Source organism: Vipera ursinii, assembly GCF_947247035.1.
Source record: "Vipera ursinii genome assembly, chromosome: 2".
NCBI classification, from domain to species: Eukaryota; Metazoa; Chordata; class Lepidosauria; order Squamata; family Viperidae; genus Vipera; species Vipera ursinii.
The window spans coordinates 190120520-190136639 of record NC_139513.1 but is presented as its reverse complement, the minus strand read 5'-3'; the positions used below and the strand labels follow the sequence as shown (position 1 = coordinate 190136639).

General features: G+C 37.7%; 1 protein-coding gene across 1 annotated transcript in view; it reads left to right on the top strand.

Moving 5' to 3' along the window:
• SPAG17 (sperm associated antigen 17) overlaps positions 1-16120 on the top strand; it is a gene marked incomplete at its 5' end in the record, with an annotated part of 124780 nt that overhangs the window by 101862 nt on the left and 6798 nt on the right. The window contains 6 exons of the mRNA XM_083353470.1: positions 3070-3178; positions 4430-4483; positions 5828-5930; positions 7028-7211; positions 10397-10420; positions 12040-12185. Of these exons, the coding sequence (XP_083209596.1) occupies positions 3070-3178; positions 4430-4483; positions 5828-5930; positions 7028-7211; positions 10397-10420; positions 12040-12185 (620 nt within the window). The remainder of the gene's footprint in view (positions 1-3069; positions 3179-4429; positions 4484-5827; positions 5931-7027; positions 7212-10396; positions 10421-12039; positions 12186-16120) is intronic.

Below are 16120 nucleotides of genomic sequence, written 5' to 3'. Positions count from 1 at the left end.
TCCGTCTACTAATTCAACTGTTTTACGTAGTGAGTTAAAGTTTACATGCCCTAACCGCCTATGCAATAAATGTATACATTCATCATGTGGCTTCTTGTTCTCACATATCGAGTTAGCTTTAACTGTACTAAACTGGTTACTTGTGAGAAAGAATAAGCCATTTTTCAAATTTGCAGTTACACAGGTTCCATTCCTCTCAATAGTGCATTGCTCCCCTCTGAATGTTACCACAAACCCAACTTTAACCAATTCCCTTACAGATAACAGGTTGAATCTTAGCTTAGGTATATATAACATAGGTAACTGTTCATTAATGCATGGACAATAGGAATTACCTTCACCAGAGGCTTTCATCTTCCAACCGTTGGCTAGTGAAACATATTGGTTGCTGTTTTTCATATTAATAAACCTCTTTTTCTCTTTAGTAATTGCATTGTGAAGCCCCACTATCAACAACCCACAATTCATTATTTATGGATGTTGGTTCATCAGAAATAGCCAAACCAATGCCCTTCTTAGCCTTCTCACTGCTATTCACATTCTGTTTTCTACCCTTCCTACAGAATTTGGCTATATGCCCTTTAGCCCCACAAGAATAACATTTCTTGACATTGTAAGCAGTAGTAAATGGCTGCTCCTCTTGTAGCTGTGTCTCTCTCAGCTGGTCTCTGTCATGCCTCCTTCTGGACTCTTCCAGCAGTCTCCCAGTAATGTTAGTCAAAGTCAGTTCCTCTCTGGTCAGGACTTCCAAAGAAGAAACATACCCATCATAACTCTCATCCAAAGATGACAAAATAATGTAGACCTGATGCAACTCTGAAAAAATCAGCTCCTTTTCATGAAGCTCTTGAAAAGTTGCCTTTATGTAGTTTAAATGGGTCAGCATATCTCCATTCTTCTGCAGACGAGCCCTAAACAGCTTACGTGTAAGGTGTATATGTGCACCCACACTGTCTCGAACATAAAGCCTTCGCAAAACGCCCCAACACCTAGCAGCAGACTCCTCACCACGAATATGGACAAGCTGCTGGTCATTCAGTGTTAGTCCAATAATGCAAAGAGCTTTCTCATTGCTTTGTTTAAAGTCGTCTAACTTCTTTACATCCTCTTCATCATCTGGATCCCAAGCAGTAGTATCTGGTGGGTTATTTACAACAGTCCATAGTCCTTCCTTGCGAAAAAGCAAGCAGCATTTCGTGGACCAGGAAACATAGTTTGTCCCATCCAACCGGGTTATCCAGGAGATGCCTGACAACAGTTCTTGTGCCATTTTACACCAAATAGCTAACACAAACTCAGCTAGGATACTGTGTGTACTAACTCTCAGTACAGGCCTGGGCCCATAACCTGTGTTAATGAATTTATTGTGCAGGGTCTCCTTGTGCTACCAAAGAGTTGCACAGACAAGGAAGGGTACTGAGAGCAGTAAAAGTCACACAAGAATACACTGAGTTATAAAAACAAAAAGTAGTTTACTTTTGAGGTGGTGTAAGAACAAAAATGCACAGTCAAAAATAAACAGTCCAGATTATAAACAATAGCAACAGTCCAAACTACAAAGTCTTCTTACCGGTCCAGAGGTCAATACACAGTTCAGGTTACAACAGTAGTAAACCAACAGCAGAGCAAAAACAGTAACAGTAGAGATCAGTGAATTCAGAGAGAGAGAGAAGCTACGTTCCTAGCTTCCTCTTATGGCCATGAGAACACTTACACACCCATTGGCCAATTAGCATCTTAAAGACATAGCATTATGGTTAATATATTTTCAACCCAACATTGTAGGCTAACACCATATGCCTAACGTTATGTACTAAACTGTTTTATGATAATGTTTATGTCATAAAATGTTTTATAAAATTTGCTAAATTGTATTTCCACGGGAGTCATTGGTCCCAGATTTTGGATGCATTCTATAAGTTAATCTGTTTGAGGTACCTTGATTCAAAAATTGTTGCACTCTTCCTCCTACGTAAAGGTATAGGAATGAGAACTTTAGCAGTATTTAGATAGCAAGAATTGAATAAAGATGTTCATATGGAAAATGATCAATGATTCCTATATATTCCCTGTTTGAGAAACAATGACTGTCTGGAGGCCATTGATACTCAGATCCTGATTGGAACTTCTTTGTACAGCAAAATACCCGTGAACATATTGTTTTGTGAAGGAGCTATGAATCTTGGCACTGCCACCTTGCCACGGACATGCCAACACTTTGGCATAGAACTAATTGCCATGGAAAACTTGCCATGGGACAAGTTGACACGCACCCTCCGCAGCACCTCCCTTCATGTCCTGCCTGCTAATCACCTACTCAGGAGGCCTTCCCTCTGGGCCACATTCGTCGGTTCCTTTTTCCCCACGGGCCCTCATAGGAGGGTGTTCTCTGTGCCAGTCTCAGTGCTGCACTGCCCACATATAAGAGGCATGTCCCACCCATTCCTTTTTCCTCGTGGGAGGATGGCGTCTGTGTCAATCTCAGTATTGCGCTGCCCGCATGCAAGAACATGTCCCGCCTGCCTTGATATTGCCATGCACAAGAAGCACATCCCGCCCGTTCCTTATTTCCTGTGGGTCCTCACTGGATTGTCTCTCTGTGCCAGTCTTGCTATTCTGGACTTCTTGACATGCTGCGCTGGATCCTGATGGCTCCCAGGTGGGGAGAGGGGCAAGCAGGGATGGTGACAGCTGTCTGGTGACTGTCAGTGACTCCTACTTAGCTTGCTTTTCATGAGGGGGGGAGGTTCACCTCCCTTCTCCAAAGGTTTCCTTGCCTCACTTTCCAGCACTCACACACCCGCGAAGGGAGCTGCCGTGGGAGGCTCATCAAGTTACCCCACTGTGAGTTTCCTATGGCGATTTGTCCTGCGCTGAGATGGCAGTGCAGAGATGCCCCTGGCGACATGGCCATAGCAAGATGGCAGGACTGAGATGTCCCATTCCGTTTTGGAAATGGATGGGATAGATCCAACCCTATTCAGTAAAAGCAATGAATGCAGACTTTAAGTGAAAAAATGGCAACAAATGTAAGATTGGTTTTTCTTATTTTTCCCCATGAATTTGCAGCTCCAGTTTCTGTACTGTATGAGCAGGCAATGATTTCACAGGTGCCAGGTTCACCACGGGAAGTATTCTCAAAGCAAACGGAAGAATATTGGAAAATGATGAAGATGAGGTAAGAGAATTTGGTGCAAGAAACTTTTCCAAAAGTTATAGCAATGCTTTTCTTATTATTGCATGCTTGGATATGTGTGGTGGAATGCAGTGCAGAGTCACAGGAGGGAGGGTTCTTTCCAAGAGAGCAGACAGCAGAGCTTGGAATCAAGAGGGTGAAGGCGGACTCACCCCAGCAATTCACAGTGTATCTAATAGTTATGCTGGTAGTTGTTTTAGTCTGCCAAGATTTCTGTCTATAGGTGAACAAAATAAAAAAGACTACTCAGAAGTAACTTCACATGTCATTCTTGATTGGGTCTGACATTAATCTTGCCAGACTAAAGCAACTACCTGCATAACTACTAGAGCTAGTTTTTATAAAGAATAAACCTTATGTAAATGAATAATAGTTATTCATAAGCTATATGCTATTCTGCAATAGTGTGCATTATTCTAAACATATGCTTTAAGTCAGTAGTTTGTATTCCTCCAGCTTACCATATCTCCTTTCCTAAAAATACCTTAGCTAAGTGCCTCTATATGCCTGTTCCTTTAGCAGAAATGAAAAATTATAACATGTACATTTATTTGTACCTCATACATTGTTTAATAGATATTGAGCAAGTGAACTACCCTTTAGAGTAGGCATTAGATTTGAAGGTAACACCGTTATTTCAGGTATTGTTTGCTCTTTCACTAACAGTTTATTTTATTAAATTTCATATTTGGTGGAACCCAATATTGTGATAGAGGATATCTGTTAGTGTAGCAAGATTTTCTTTTCGACTCCATCCCATCACCAGCTTTCAGAAGTTATTCTAAAGCAAGGGCTTCCAACCTGCAGGCCATGGCCTGGTAGTGGGCCGTGCTCTGTTTGGAACTGGGTCACAGAAGTGGTGGATGAATGTGCCTGTGCACAGAGCTCCACTTGCATGAGCAGTGAGCACGTTCGACCACCATTCATGGAGATGGAGCTGCATTTACAGTATACAAGATAAAATATTAGATTAAGGTAAAAACATGATACATCACCATAATATGGTGCTATAGAGTCACAATAGGATAAAAGTTATAATGGGATATCTAAGGAAGCTAACCATCTAACTCTTTTTAGTGTTGCTGAAATGAGATTACTCCAGGTGCCTTGAAATAGAAACATATGATTTTACCATATGAAATAGAGCCATATGCCATGTCATATTTAAAATCAAATGGAATGCTGTCTAAATGACTATGAATTTTATGAAAGGTTTCATTTTCCTTTATGCAGCCATGATGAGCCCGTGAAGATTTCTGCCTGGCAGAGCAAATTAGCAGAGACCAGGTAATGGTTTTTTAGTTTTAGGATATGATTTAGAAGCCATAAACCGAAGCGGGGGGGAGTTTTCTAAAGTCTGAAGATTTTGAATTAGACAGTTATTTTTTAGTATAAATTTCTGGAACCTGTTTATCATTTAAGTACTATTAGGAATAACTCTGAACAGAATTCCACGGTGCTCAGCAACGATTTGGGAAGAGAGAATCAGAACTGGATATCAACTTCAAAATAATCTTGCCAATGTCCTACTTCATGCTGTTTTTTATAGGATATTGCTATAAACTCCTTGTAAGATGACCATGCAAGATTTCCTATAATATCTCTAACAAATGAAAATTTACTACCTATTTGAACCAACAATTCTATTCTCCATATCCCCTTCTCCAGGATAAATATAGGAAATTTTTTAAGTAACCTGTTTTTTTTTAATATTGTTTCATGTATTCTTCTTACTATTTTCATCTCCTTTCCTTTATTTTCTATTGTGTAAATTATCTCACAAATTACTACTAGCTTCCCTAATGGAAGAATTCCCACTCCTTTTGCTATGTACTTAATATGATATTTCCAAGACCTCTTAAAAGTTAACATTGTAAGCCGGTTTATATTTTTATTATGTGAGCATGCTCTTGGAGAGAACCAATAAAGGCCTTTGAGCTTGCATAAATTTTTTCTCTGTATGTGCATACACACATACACAAATGATAGGACTTGTTAGTAATTTGTATAGAATCAGTGACATATCAAAATAAAAATAAGTAGTACTAATGAGAGAACAGAAGGGCTTTAATTCTTCAGTTGCATCCTGGAACCCTTCTCACTCCCTGTACCTCGCTTCTCCTGCTTTTCTGTATTCTATAAAACAGGGTTGGGGAACTGTGGCCCTTTTATGATCTGTGAAATGATTTTTTTCATTTAATTTTCAGTAATGTACTGCCAGAAAAAAAGTATATCAAAATTATTTTTCTATAAGTGAGCAAGAGAATTACACATAAAAAATGAAAACAGTTTGCCAATCCCTCAACTTTTTGTGAATCAGTTTTTTTAAAACTTACTGTCTTCCAGAGTGGAAAAAATAACTTCTAGAATATAAAAAGTAACTATTATATAAACAGAATAAAGTTTACAAATCTACAGTATATGCATGCATAAGGCTTAATTCAGTAATCCTTTATTTATTAATTTTAGCAAAATTGAGAAAATAATAAAGACCTATAAACACATCTCAATTGTCTTTTTAAAAACCAATAGTATGCATAAATAATCACTGGAATAAATTATAAAATAATGTGGTACCATTATATTACTATATATATATTTCTCCTTTACTCCCATTTAAAAAAATTTCAGGCAGGAAATTGAGGACGGAAAGAATTGTCTTATGAGGCTGAGGTACAAAATGATCCCTCCCTATTTCAAGTCTGAATTTGGAATGGAATTTCTTCAAAAAGAGGTGAGCATATTGTGGACGATGGGTCAGGTTAGATTAGTTCAAAGAAACCTTTCTTTAAAGGATTAAGTCACCAAAAGTTGGATTTGAGTTTTGGTGATTTAACCATTGACTTACAAAATGGTCCAGAATATCTCAAAGAGTTGTAGGCCAGCTACAACAGAAGAACTCTACTATCAAATATTTTTGAGTTTAAAAAATGTTATATATTTAAAAAGTGGAGCACAAAATTGCTATCTGTCCTGGTCTCCTGGGCTATGGTCTTAGATTTCAAGTAAAAGCATTTTTTCTCTATTGCCTTTAAATAGCACTGGATCATTTTAGTGTTTGATTTTTATTTTAGCTGTATTTTAGCTTAAATTTAAGCTAAATGCTTTCTTATGTCTGGGGACTCCCTGTTTGAGGCCATAGTGGATATTTATAAATATTCTTCACAATTTAAATAAAAATATTTTAAAAAACTAGGGAAGAGGAGGAGCTGAATTATGACATTTTGTGTATATTTAACATGAAAATAAATGTTATGGTATTGATCTATGGATTTGCAGTATTCTTAAGCGCATCACAGTTTTTAGGAGAGTTTTTATCAATAAAATATGGTCAAGGACCAGCAGATAAAAAGAAAAAGAATCTCAGATCATATTATGTAGGGCCCATTAAGTTAATCTTAATTTGTTTTTGTCCTTCTAAATGTATAAAATAAATCCAATACAAATACTGATAACTGACATATACAAATCAACCATTTGTTTTAGAGATTCTTGTTTGTGTTCTTTATTTTGTTTTAGCAGTGTTTTTTGTCAGAAAGTGCACTTCATCCTTTTGTTCTTTTCTCCCCTTAAAGTTTCCAGATGTTGAAATTCTCTCAGGAATGCTCCCTCCTTTTCCAGACAAAGAAACAAAGGAACCGTTGTTGGATACATTTACAGAGTCCTCTGAAAATGAAACTGCTAGAGAGAGAGCAAGTAATACTGCATTTATTGGGTGGTGGACACTTTGAAGGTGGTAGCACTACTGTATAACAAATGCTTGAGAAGTAATATGGAAAGAGACCAGTAATTCATACTGACAGAAAAGAGAATGGAAAAAAATGCTTTTAGGCTATTGCAGATGTATTTTACAGAATTGTGGGACTGAAAAACAAACATGATGATGATGATGATGATGACAACGACAACGATGATGTTGTTCATTCAGTGGTATGGACACTGTCCTTTGGCAATTTCATGGGCCAGATCTTGCCAGATCTTCTTATTGTGCACTACTACTTCTATGCTCTGGCTGGTGTCGGGTTTGATCGCATCCAACCACCGTGTTTTTTCGTGGTCTGGTTTCCTTTTACTTCTAACTCTTCCAAACAGAATTGTTTTCTCCTGTGAATTCTCCCTCATGACATAACCAAAATAAGTAAAATGCAGTTTTGTGATTTTTCCTTCCAGTGACATATTTGCTGTTATGCACTCCATTACTTGCTTGTTAGTCACCTTTGCTATCCAAGGAATACGCAGGAGCCTTCTCTATTATTACAATTCAAATGAATGAATTTTCTTCTTGTCTTGCTTTGTTAATGTCCAACTTTCACAATCATGAAAGTTGTGAAAGCTATGGGGAATAGATAGCTATGGGGAATACAATAGAATAGATTAACCTACATTTGCTTGCCAGGCTGATGTCCTTGCTTTTCCATATTCGGCTCATGCTCATCACTGCTGTGTGACTTGATGCAACCTGACATTTTATTTCTGGGATGCGTTCCCTGTTTTGAGCAATCCGTGACCCTAGGAAAGTGAATTTTTCCATACATTCTGTCTCTTCACTGTGAGTTTCAATTTTGATGTTTCCAGTGGTCTTTTTGATGTTCAGAAAATGACCAAAATTCTCACTTTCTTCTTTGATTTTCTTGATCAAATGTTCCAGATCTTCTTTGGTTTCTGAAATGAGAGTTTTATTGTCAGCATATCAAATAATTTTGATATTTCTACCTCCAATCTTTACCCCAATTTTTGATTCTTTAAGATCTAGGTTCTTCACAGTCATTTTGGCATACAGATTGAATAAGAAAGGGGAAAGATTACAACTTTTTCACACTCTTTTCTCTATCTTAAACCAATTAGTGTCTCCATATGATGTTCGCATATGGCTTCCTGATTTAACCAACTTGACCAGATGTGCTGGTACCCCCAGGTCCTGTAGGGCTCTCCACAGCTTCTCATGATCAACACAATTGCAGGCTTTCTTGTAGTTGATGAAGCACATGTAAATAATATTTTGCACAGTGTTGTCAGCAATAAATATAAATTATTATTATTTTTTATTTCGCTGTCCAGAACCTTTTAACATCCAATGAGAAAATACAAAACTCTTGAAAAATTTGGTTATTTCACACACAAAAAATGTTCTAATAGAGATTCTCAATCATCCAGGTGATGTCCCAGTGGTGCTTTTCCAAAAGGCAACTGGACTTTTTTGGGTTTTTTCTTTGAAAATGTTTCACTTCTCATCCAAGAAGCTTATTCAGTTCAATTTTTCAATTCTAGTTTATATTTTAAAAAACCACAATGAAACCATAGGTGGTATTTAGGAGTGGCATAAATATAGCATCTTGAACACTAAATTGCTAGCTAATTGCTAACATCGTTAATTGTTAATCAAGAATTCAGTTTCTTTAGAATTTGTTTTTAATAACATTTGTAAGGATGCTAAAGTGGATGTGCAGATGGTCAGACTTCTTTCTCCCTGATAGCTTTTCATCTACTTATAATTAGGTATTTATTAATTGATTTGATTTATATGGTCTCTCATCTCTCAGCCACTCTGGTTGGCTAATAGCACAATAAATAATGCAGAATAAATAGATCACACAAAAAATGGTTGATCCTAAAATTCATAATTTTGGTCAGTTTTTCCTGAGCTTAGAAACTAGGTTACTCTGGTGCAAACCTTCTCTGCACAGTAATACCTGCAAAGGCCTGGTGAAAACCTTGCAGCATTTGTCTGTCAGATTCAGAAGGGCTTCTATGCTGCCAGTCTTGATTGAGAAAAGCTGACTACTTGTTTGACAAGTATACTTAAAAAAAAACACGATAGAGAGAAATCTCTGCAATAGTTTCTGTGTTTTCACTTTTTCCCTCCTGCTATTTATTTTAAATTCTGCAGTAAATAAGGGCAGTAAGATTAATTGGATGCCTTCCTCTTAAAAATCCCATTTTTTCTAACTAATTAGATATACCAAGAAAATAGATTATGAATTTTCTTCATAAAACTTAACAAACCATATTCCTTGAATGTCCTTTGAAGCATGTTTCTGTAATTGTAAGAAACTCCCTTGCAATCGTTAAATCTTTCACCTGTCAGACCCATCAATACCGGCTGCGGCTAGCAGTCCTGTTGCCACAATCCTGTTCCTGGATTACTGGAACCATCAACGTGGAAAGTTTGAGTTACGCAGCAATGAAATCAGTTGCCTTTTTACAGTTAAGATGGCACAAAACCCAAAGAATTTCTCTTGCGTATTATGCCTTCGAGTGGACAGGAAATTTTAAAGACATAGATAACATTTTCCTCAGTTACAGAGAGTATCTGCTGCTGCTCTCAGAAACAGCCAGGGACTAGGCTGGGGCCCTTCCACCCTTTGTGACTAAATCTGTCCTATGATAAAGAACAGGACCATCTGTTCTGGATATCATAAAAACAATTTGCTTTCATTATAGCTAGCTTTATAAAATATTAAGAACTTTCACATTACGTGTTTTCAAACCATCTGCCAAAGGGCAGGCTTTGTCATTTTTTAAAATTGTTTTGATGTATTCTATTTGCTATTCTATTTTTCTATAAAATAATGTATGAACCTTTCAGAGTGAATAGTGAACCTAGGTTTGGCTGGTCTCCTCCCTGTTGCTTTTCCAAAAGGCCCTAAAAATGTAGTTTTCACCAGATCCACGGACTATGAAGGAGTGAAATGGGACAACTTGCCACAGCCAACTCGCTGTGGCAAACTCACCACGGGACAGTTTGCCGCAGGACAAGCCAACAGTTCAGTTTAATTAATTAAAATAATTTTAAAATTATTTATTTTTTTGTCATTCACATTTCATTTTGTCCCTCCTTTTCCATCCTTTATTTAATGATTCTATTCCACCATTTTTTTGTTATTAGTGTTACTCTTGTCCCCTGGTAAGTTGTCCTGTGGTGAGTTGGCCATGATGAGTTGTCCCATGGCAAGTTGGCCACGGCAAGTTAGCTGCAGTAAGTTGGCCGTGGCAAGTTGTCGTAGTGGCTGATTTGATTATGCTGTTGCTGTCATAGGGGAGGGATAGGGGGTTTTTTAATGGGTTTTTATTATATGGTGGATTTTGAAAATTTTGTAAGCCACCGGGATTCACCTCTGGTTGAATTGGGCAGATATAAATTAGCTTAATAAATAAAGAGCAAAATAGAAATGCTCAGATGAATTTATATTTATGTTTTAGGAGCCAGAGATGACTTGTTCAGACGTAAGCATTCCAAAGAACTGCCTCCAAACACCATTTCTTCCTATGCTGAAACCTATCCATCCCATTTTACAAATGGTAAAGCATTCCAAAGGACTCCTTGAAAAAAGCATTTATTAATAGAACTTTATAACATGTTAAAACATCTACTGTATATATTTATAGCTAGTTAGTTGATCTCCACTTAATATTGGTAAGTTGCATATATCTGCAGCATATTTTGTTGTCCTCAGCTACTTTCTTGAGTACAGAAAATATTTATTCTGACACATAAAGCTTTCTTTGGAAGAAGAGAGATAGAAGGCTCAAAATGTCATAAAAGATATATTACTATTTGTGAATATAGTATAAGTATGTAACACAGTGGAGAAAATGAGATATATAGTAAATCACAATATCCACTATCATCAGTATTGGCAGTATTTTGAGATGCCAAAGCTAGCTTTAAAAATGCAGATAACTCACCTTTGGCCCCATAGCCTCCTTTCATCCCTTAAAGTATTAAAAATGGCTTCATGCATCTACAAAAGTTATGACTTAATTGAGATTTTTAATGTAACACAAAGGGGGAAATATTAAATACAAGACTGGAGGGTATTTGCCTTAATTCTATTTAATTTGTTACTTAAACCTCTGGCATGCCACTCAAAAGCCTTCAACCTCAAAAAATTGCATTATTCTGCAAAAATGGAACTCAATAATAAAGTTCCTTTTTTATTCCTTTGGTATCTTAACTGGATCCTAAAATTAAAATCTGCTGTTTATGTATAGGCATATTGCTTTGTTTAGAGTTTGATCTGAGATGACCAGAATGATTTTTTTGAGCTACTGACATAGCAAAAAATAGAAAAATAAAAGCAAAATTTTGGCACCTAATATATTTAATAGTACAGTTGGTGCCTTTGGGCTTACCTCTCCTCACCGAAAATAGATGCCACTCTCTTTCCCTTGAAATAATCAACATTTCTTCCAGGTCTTCAATTGGTTATCAAATAAAATAACATTTTTTTTTACCAATCAGGTTCTTTTTCTCCTAAGTGAGGAGCATTACCACAAATAAACTTGACTTCCTCTGTCACAAAGAACTTTGCTCTCACTGTACCCTAACTTCTTCAGCGAGTTGTAGAATTAGTTTAGGGCAGGGGTTGGCAACTTTAAACACTCAAAGAGCTGCTTAGACCCATTTCCCAGAAAAACAACAACACTGGGAGCCGAAAAATGTGCATGCGCACACACGCAAGGGGGGGAACTTGATTGAAGAGTTTAATTAAAAAATAGAGGCTGTTGTGCATGAGTTCTCTCTCTCTCCCTCCCTCCCTCTCCCTTTCCCTCCCTCTCTCCCCTCCCCGCCCAATAAGCTTGTCAGCTTCTTGGAGAACAGCATGAGGTCACTCTCTTTTACACACATACACACACACACACACACACACACACACAAAGAGAGGGAGAGAGAGAGAGAGAGAGAGAGAGACACGCAAGTGCCTCTCTGTCTCTCTGCAAATGGCAGAGGTCGACTGGGAGCTGCAGAAGGCTGAAAGAGCTGCATGCAGGTCCAGAGCCGTGGGTTGCCGACCAGTGGTCTAGGACATATGCTATAGTTTTAAAACTCTTTTCCTTTTCAGTAGATGCAGAAGGAAGTGAAAATGGAGTCCAGATCCATCCAAAACTTCAATCACTTGTGGATGCTGCAGGATCCTCAAGAAAAGAGAAAGTGAAATTGCCCGCTTTGATACAAAGAAACAAACCACAATCACTGCCAAAGCAAAAAGTAACATAATTCCTACTTTACAATTACTTTTCTCTTTAATTTTGCTTGACTTTACCTTCATTATATTTGGAATTGTTCTGTCTCCTGACACTTTTTTGTTCTAGTTAAGATGGTCATTTTTAAAAGAGGTATGAAAGATGTCTTCTATCCAGTTTTCAAGTTTTAGAAGTTTCAGCAGAGCTTTCAGTGCAATCAGTTGAGCTTTCCTATTGGTGCAGTGCAGTGATTATAGTATTGTACTGAGACAAATTCCCACATCCCAGTTTGTTTGTGGAGTTTGCTAGTTGAATCAGAAACAATCCTTTTCCTCAACTCAACCTATCTCAAAGTGATGTTAACGTGAGGATCATGTAAGAAGTGAACCATGAACACCACTTTTGAGTTCTTTAGAGGAAAGGTAGACTAAGAAATAAATGCTGTATATTGATTATTTTCCTCTTAAAACAGCCCACTCCAGAGAAGCACCTTATTGGCACTTACTCAATAACAGCATTGTTGAACTTAAAATCCAATGGATGGAATTCAGAGGGATATTTTCACAACAGATGGGTAGAAGATTGAATGTTGAACTTGATCCAAGAACATATCGTACCTGCAATTGATGACTAGTTCAACCACTGGTTAAGGGATGGCATATTAATCAAAGAGCCAGTGAGATGTGCATGATCCTATTTTTTAAAAAATATACTTTATTGTTTTCTTAACATAGTAACCTTAATATTTGGTAAACAGTGTGTTGTTTGAGTTTATATTTAGAAACAATTAATAACAATTAATTTCTATAATTCCTTAATACACATAGTAGCTTTCCTTGATTTTCTCTTCTTCCAATAATATTCTGTTTCACCAATCTTAAATTAGTACATTTCTTAGTATTTTGATAAATAAAAATTGAATATAAACATTTTTCTAGTATTTATACAAGTAACAATAACATCAATATAAAGCTTCTTTTCTAATTAATTACCTCATCATAGATCCTGTTTTCAAAGTTCTTATTTAGATTAGTTTTCCCCTCAATGTTCAAGACATTCTTATCTGTTAAGATTTTCTCAGAGTTAATTACACTTAAGTATCTAAGTCTTTTTTCTCATACAAGTCGTCCCAACAGTTTTACATTTTTCTATCTTAAAAAGAGAGAAAAAAAGGAAGGAAATACTATACCACTTTAAAAACATATCCCTCTTAAGCTAAAATACATTTGTATCATTACACTTCAGTATCTAAACAATTTCCCTCATATTAACCATCCCAACATTTTTATATTTCTCATATTATAAAAAATACTATGCTACTTGAAGGGCCCATCCCTCTTAAACTAAAATTCATTTATATTCAGATTTTTTCTATTTCTTTAACCATATTCAAACAAGTGTTTAATCTTTAAATATTCCATCCCAATAAATCCCATCCTCTAATTTCTTGATTCTAACTTTAGCCCTTTTTTTGCCAAACCTCTTTCCTAATCAGTATGTTGCACTGAACCAAAAAGTCTTCCTGTAGTCTTGTAGATGTTGTAAATGCAAGAGACACGTCAAGTAAAGTGTTTTTGTAGGAAGGTTTCACCCATTTGTATTCATTGAATTTTTCTTTCTTTCTCTCTTAATTTCTCTTATCACTTTTTGTCTCTCAAGTTCTCATAGTTCTCCTGAAAGTTCTATAATCCATTTTGTAGAATCTTTTTTCTTGTCCTCAAACTTATTTTGCAATCTTGAAGTAAAAATTATCTTTTCCATGTCCAGTATTTCCTGCAAGTTTTTCTCTGCCTGGGTTAAGTCATAATTCCTTCCGTTGATGAGTTTCATCTTTAAATATTTTTCTTTTGGTTTATATTCAGTTGTCTGATTTATCTGATCCCTCTCTATTTTTATTTTCTGAGAGTTTTTGTTCTTGTGAGGTTAAGTTTGATTTGTGCTTTAGATTGTAAGCCGCCCATCGCGACTCCATGGACAGCGTTCCTCCAGGCCTTCCTGTCCTCTACCATCTTCTGGAGTCCATTTAAGCTCATGCCTACTGCTTCAGTGACTCCATCCAGCCACCTCATTCTCTGTTGTCCCCTTCTCTTGCCCTCAATCTTTCCCAGCATTAGGCTCTTCTCCAGTGAGTCCTTCCTTCTCATTAGGTGGCCAAAGTATTTGAGTTTCAACTTCAGGATCTAGCCTTCTAAAGAGCAGTCAGGGTTGATCTCCTCTAGGACTGACCGGTTTGATCGCCTTGCAGTCCAAGGGACTTGCAGGAGTCTTCTCCAGCACCATAGTTCAAAGGCCTCAATTCTTTGGCACTCAGCCTTTCTTATGGTCCAACTTTCACAGCCATAGATTGCAACTGGGAAGACCATAGCCTTGACTATACGCACTTTTGTTGGCAGGGTGATGTCTCTGCTTTTTAGTATGCTGTCTAGATTTGCCATGGCTTTCCTCCCCAGGAGCAAGCATCTTTTAATTTCTTGGTTGCAGTCCTCGTCTGCAGTGATCTTGGAGCCCAGGAAAATAAAATCTGTCACTACCTCCATTTCTTCCCCATCTATTTGCCAGGAATTGAGAGGGCCGGATGCCATGATCTTGGTTTTCTTGGAACTGGGTAAGAATATTTATTCACAGTACCAAAAGCGAATAAATATTCTTACCCAGTTCCAAGCATGTTGTTTACAATCCAGCTTAAAATAGTGCTTTTGGGCTTTGTCTGCTTGTAGGTTGGGGTGGACTCTGGGATGAAGATAACCTTTCTCCTGCTGGTTTCTGGAGGGCTTTTCCCAGACCGATTGGATCAACTGCCATCTCTCTGCAGTTGATGGGAACTGTTGCCTCTCCGGGGCAACTTTAGGCCCATTTAGGGTCCCCTAACAGGGATGCGGTGGCTCAGTGGGTTAGGACGCTGAGCTTGTCGATCAGAAGGTTGGCAGTTTGGCAGGTCGAATCCCGAGTGCTGCGTAACAGAGTGAGCACCTGTTACTCATCCCAGCTTCTGCCAACCTAGCAGTTCGAAAGCACGTAAAAATGCAAGTAGAAAAATAGGAACCACTACAGTGGGAAGGTAACAGCGTTCTGTGCGCCTTTGGCATCTAGTCATACCAGCCACATGACCACGGAGATGTCCTCGGACAAATGCTGGCTCTGAAAGGGAGATGAGCACCGACCCCTAGAGTTGGAAACGACTAGCATGCATGTGCGGGGGAAGCTTTACCTTTAACAGGAAGAATTCAGCCACAGCGTGCGGAGCCCCGCGATCCCTTGGCTGCTGCATGACTGCTCAAAACTGGAAGCCTCGAGATGTGCATGATCCTAAATTATTCTGAATTTATCTAATTTATCTTTTTTTTAAATCTAGAAAAGCTGATGTCATAGAATGTCACAAAAAAGCATACAGGGTCATCCCTCTACCATTGTATACTCCTTTCCTTCCCTATCAGGATATCAGGTGTAACCAGTTATGACTTAAAGGTTACAGAAGGAGAATAGCAACTCAAGTACCTAAGAGTACTGGATTCTTGCCACAAATCACCACCACAAGTAGCTGTTTTTTTCCAGCTGTCACTAAACAATAGCCAAAGGAGTTGGAGCAAATTGACAACAGTGTACCATAATCCTCTCTGTCACCTAGAATGCTTTTAGCTTGGTTTGAGGGCCTGCGTTAGATGGATTAGAAGGAGTGGACTTTTCTTCCTTCCCTCTGAGCTGCTTATATAGTGAGTACAAAATGAGTTTTGCCCCTCTCATTCACAAGGACAGAAGAAGCTAGGATTGGGAACAAAGGAGTTTATTTCAAATCTTTGCTACCTCTGTGAACATCCCCTTCTGCTGTTGGATGGCTTCTGCCTATTTTCCTGATATGTGGTCCAATGATAACTAACCATAGCTTATCATTTAGTAAATCCTGTCCATCTGATTGTGTAAAACTAAAATAGGCTTGATGGCAGCTGAAAGTAAGAGAAGTAC